Here is a 4,662-nt window from a genome sequence, read left to right as displayed (position 1 = left end):
TCGTTGTTCTTAGTATCCGTGCCGTCGGATCCCGTGTCAACTTTTTGTACGTTGACGGGGTCAAAAGTTCTTTAATTTTGTCTTCGTAGTTCAATGAAGACATGACCACAGTTGCATTGCCCTTATCAGCTGGCAACACGAGAATCTCCTTATCCTCATTCAGCGTTTTCAGGGCTTTTCTTTCACTGAAAGTGAGTGGATGACACTTTTGTTGTTTGGGGCCATGGTCTGACTGAACTGGAAGACTTCCTGAGGCACCTCAACTCAATAAACCCTAAAATTCAATTCACTATGGAAGTGGAGAAGGATGGGCGACTGCCTTTTTTGGATGTCTTGGTGACCAGAAAAGCCAACGGAAAGCTGGCCCACACGGTGTACAGGAAACCGACACATACCGACCGGTACCTACACAAAAGGGCTCTTGCCAGATTCTAATTACATTTTTCTTGAGACGTCGGAGAGACTTTTCTGAGGTTGTATTTTACTCGTAAAGAGTTATACTACAACGTACAATAAATGAAAATTTCATTAATGACTAACCAAAAAAAGTTATGGTAACATTTTCTTGAAACAAAACTAAATTAATTATAGAAAATTATGAATAATGAACGGATTTTAATGTAGTTTATCTGACATCATAAGTATTTTTAATACTTGAAAAAAAGTATAAAACTTTTTTCAATAGCATTCAACCTCTCAACAGTTATGCACAAAAACGAGCTTTCGCACGTTTCTTAATTATTTATAAATAATTGTTTATAAACAATGTTCCACAGCCGGAAATCGCCCTCAAACTATTGTCCCAATATTCTGTCATCCTTCCGAACTTCCAATAATCTTTTACCATCATATTTTTAGTGCACGAAACAGGCCTTTAAAGTCTAATCCGACTGGACTCAAAATACGCTTCAGCCCGGTTTCAGGTACAAACCAATATTTATCATGGGCCAAAATAACATGTGACAAAAAATCACAGATACTTGGAACAGGTTGGAACAGTCACATATGGAACGTGTGATTGAAAAATACTGGTTTGTGTCATCCCTACACTGAACTGATGGAACTGATGAACATCAGTTCAGTGTAAGATTTCGAGTAAACTTCTGAAAATGCAAAACAACCGAGATTATGAATAGTCAGGAAGAAATTCAATTGAAAAGTGTAAATTGTTCGCAGACACTTTATTGACTAAAAATTCCTAACGATGTGATATATCACAGAAATCGTTAATGACAGTTATTTTGAAGAAATGTCGTATGCCATTTTATTTGGAATTCAATTTCCTAAAAGTTTTCTTTTTAATGTTTTTCTGTCAAATTAATATCAACGGAACTAAGAGTAATTTACAAATTTACCATAAATTAAAAAATAAATCTCTTAATAGCTGTCAAATTTTAGAAAAATAAAATTGATTTCGAGTAGTGCATTCAAAACTACAATTCTTTGTAAATGTTTTCTTGTTCAAATTCTTGTTCAAATAAACTTTTTTGTAACTGCTAGCTATAGTTTCAAAGGTCATTGAAAAAAACTCACCCTGTATATATATTCGTCTACAATATCCAGAGTTTTTACTGTTATTCTTATGTTTTTGACCTTCTCATTATTTTTGTTTTTGATAAATTCTAGTTATTCTTAGTCCGACGTTATTTGCAGCTTTATTTAGCTGTTCTAGCGTKWTCTTAYGCTCCTGGATATYTGAACTAATAAGCACTATGTCATCGGCGAAGCGTAAATGGTTCAAAAAGATACCATCAACGTTTAAACCTTTATTCTCCCACGTTCTCTCCTCCACTGTCATTCTTTCTTACTATCTTATCAAAATCGGAAGTAGCATTGGGCTATTTGCATGCATACATGTCGCTGCATCCACATGCTAAATTGATGATATTAATAGACCTTTAAGTATCGAATTGCAACAAGTCGGAGGTGTAAATTGTAAACTATTTTTAGCTTAGATGTTTTGAATTTAGTTCATCGACGGTACTTGACGCATCTATTTTTCTTCATTTTCAGGATATGCCTAAGGATGGCAAATCGGTCCATGAAGAAACCGACCAAACTGAATTGGATTTTCTTCGCAACCCTCCAGAGAAACGAAGCAGATTTCAGGTAAATAGAGTTCGCACCGACAGCTACAACAACTATGAACGACATGTTCCCAACAAAATAATTGAAGACAATAGCAGCGACGATGATGTTTTTTCAACCACGGACAGGACTCGGTTAAGCCTGAGTTATACCCAAAAGCACTCCAGGTAGTCGATAACTTCACTATCATTTTTCTTTTTTGAAAAAATGCAATTTCTTAGACCGTTGACTAGAGAAGCTCTACCTAGACTGGACAACTACAGGAATATTATGTCTCTGCAAGCTGCTAATAGGCCAACTTTGGATGAACTTCACACATGCAATTTACCATCGGTAAGTGAAATTACAAAAAATATTCTTTTATTTATTCGAAATTTAATTTAACGGTGTGTTAAAATGTGCTGAATTAATTTGTCACAATAATCGAATAGAACACGTTCAATAAAAAATCATTTTAATAATTTGAGGAATTTAAAAGCGGTAAAGGAAATGAATTGTCATGGTCTTGCCGTTAAATAGCGAATTCCTCTAGGTTACTGATAAATGACCAGTAAAATAATAAATAGTCGATTGTGTTCATATAGTATTGCATATGGATCAGCTGTTTAAATGGAAAAGTGTTAACTAATTAGCGAATGCAACTGCAAGTATAAACGCTACCTGCAAATGATCAATTTTAAATTAAAGTTTTCAGAACAATATTTTAGGGCATGTGAGTTGATTGAGTAATTTCCACACAAAATACAATAAGTATTATGAATCTATAGATCGCCAGAAATTTTGTTAATAAAATGGTTATCATACATTCTTGGAAAAATATGATATGATAAACTATAGGAAAATATTTTTCCATTTCTATTACGGCCACTACAGAGATTATACAAAGATCCACAAAAATATTTTAGGTAAAAATTAGTATCATAAGATTTCTAAGAAATTATTATGTACAAGGGTGCCCCTTCAATGACTGTATAACGATTGACCAGGAATTTCCGAACTGAAAATTAGACGATCTAAGCATTACCCATATCCAATGTTGCTTAATTTTGCAAAAACTTCAATCATATCCTAATAGATGGATCGGAAGAGGCAACAATGCCCCCATAAATTGGCCAGCAAGATCACCCGATTTAACGCCGCTGGCTTTCTTAAATCAAAAGCGTATGCTTTGACCGTCGCTTTCCAGATTATTTTAAAAACAAGCCCGACACGATGCCCAAAGTACAGTTTTTAAAAACAAATAATTTATGTGTTCGGGAAAATGGTAAACATTTTGAACATTTTATAAAATACTTAAATTAGTGCAGTTATCCAGAAATAATAATTTTATTTGTTCCAAATAATTAAAAATCTGAATATAGATATCGTAAATAATTATTAATAGATAAACTGTAGATTTGATAAAAATTTTACAAGAGGCCAGACAGGAAACAGTTAATTACAATTTTTTAATAACAATTAATTTTTTTGCTATTTTTTCTATACTCATAAACACTAGAAATGCGGTAAATTTTCTGCTGTTTGCAGTTGTTTGCTACTTAGGGCACTAAGCAGTAAATTTTCCTTGTAAAACTAAGCAACAAAGATCCGTTGCAAAACCAACTTGCAAGGTTTTATCAAAATCGTCTAACCTGTGAAGAGACTTTTAAAGAGATGAATGTTTGCTTTAAAAAGCCGATTTGTTTCCCTCCATAGGGTATCTACTGTTGACGTTCTCGACTATTTTTTAAGATAAAAAGTTTTAAGAAATTTTATTCGTTATTCAGGTTTTCCAGAAATTCCTATTTGTCCAAAAGTTAGAAGCCAAAATGTTAAACTATCATATCGAGTCCTATCGAAGTATAACAAGTTACGCATATATCGGATACAATTAAAAATATTCAATTAGTCGCTTTTATCTTATCAACAGAATGTTTCGAGTACTGCCTGCTGCTAATTACCCTCATCAGAAGTTTAGCGTCTTTAAAGGACACAGGAAAAATCCAAACACGGTTGAACATTTTTAAATATTCCGGCAGTAATAAGAGCGGTGACTTTCTTCTGTAGGTCGGTTGAAGAAAATTAAATCAAGTTTCAACTAAAAGTTGCTTATACGTAATCATGACATACTGGGAAAAAATAGTAAATTCTGGCATTATGGATATGCCCATAATGCCAGAATTATAATGCTATATATATAATGCCTATACCTACCCATCTCTCACCTGATCCTCATAAAAAATTAATAGGCGTCTCATCCAAAATTCTTGTGAATGTCAAACTTTGTGAATTTTCAATAATCGAAGTGTTTCCAGGTCGTATCGAATGAACGAATAAGTCAGGTTGATAATATTAGAAATAAACGAAATTAACAAACATTTCTAATTAAGAATTTAATTATTGAGGAAGATTAGTTTATACAAGGTGTTTCATGAGGAAGGGCCATTATTTTAACCACGTACTTTACGTCCGAAAATAACCCAAGTTTGCTATATAAATGATAGCTGAAAAATGCTTCGCTACGGATTTACAGGGTGGTGAATTTTAATTTAAAAAATGCGAATTGATAAATTTTTTGAAAACCCATGTATATAT

The 4,662-nt window shown here is 33.2% G+C and overlaps 1 protein-coding gene across 2 annotated transcripts in view; it reads left to right on the top strand.

Annotated features, from left to right (window-relative positions):
• The window catches only part of LOC109543848 (bumetanide-sensitive sodium-(potassium)-chloride cotransporter), a 31,472-nt gene that overhangs the window by 7,090 nt on the left and 19,720 nt on the right, over positions 1-4,662 (top strand). Inside the window, exons 1-3 of one of the 2 annotated variants that reach the window (XM_019913756.2) lie at positions 2,024-2,109; positions 2,177-2,255; positions 2,310-2,421. In XM_019913756.2, coding sequence (XP_019769315.1) covers positions 2,359-2,421 — 63 coding nt within the window. In that variant the 5' untranslated portion in view covers positions 2,024-2,109; positions 2,177-2,255; positions 2,310-2,358. Of the gene's footprint in view, positions 1-2,013; positions 2,256-2,309; positions 2,422-4,662 lie in introns of those variants that run through there. The other variant, XM_019913754.2, reaches the window with a different exon arrangement.

The sequence above is a fragment of the Dendroctonus ponderosae genome, unplaced genomic scaffold (assembly GCF_020466585.1).
Source record: "Dendroctonus ponderosae isolate FM_Combo_2020 unplaced genomic scaffold, Dpon_F_20191213v2 Dpon_F_20191213_6, whole genome shotgun sequence".
NCBI lineage: Eukaryota > Metazoa > Arthropoda > Insecta > Coleoptera > Curculionidae > Dendroctonus > Dendroctonus ponderosae.
The sequence above is the reverse complement of the archived record's forward strand: the minus strand, read 5'-3'. Positions and strand labels throughout refer to the sequence as shown.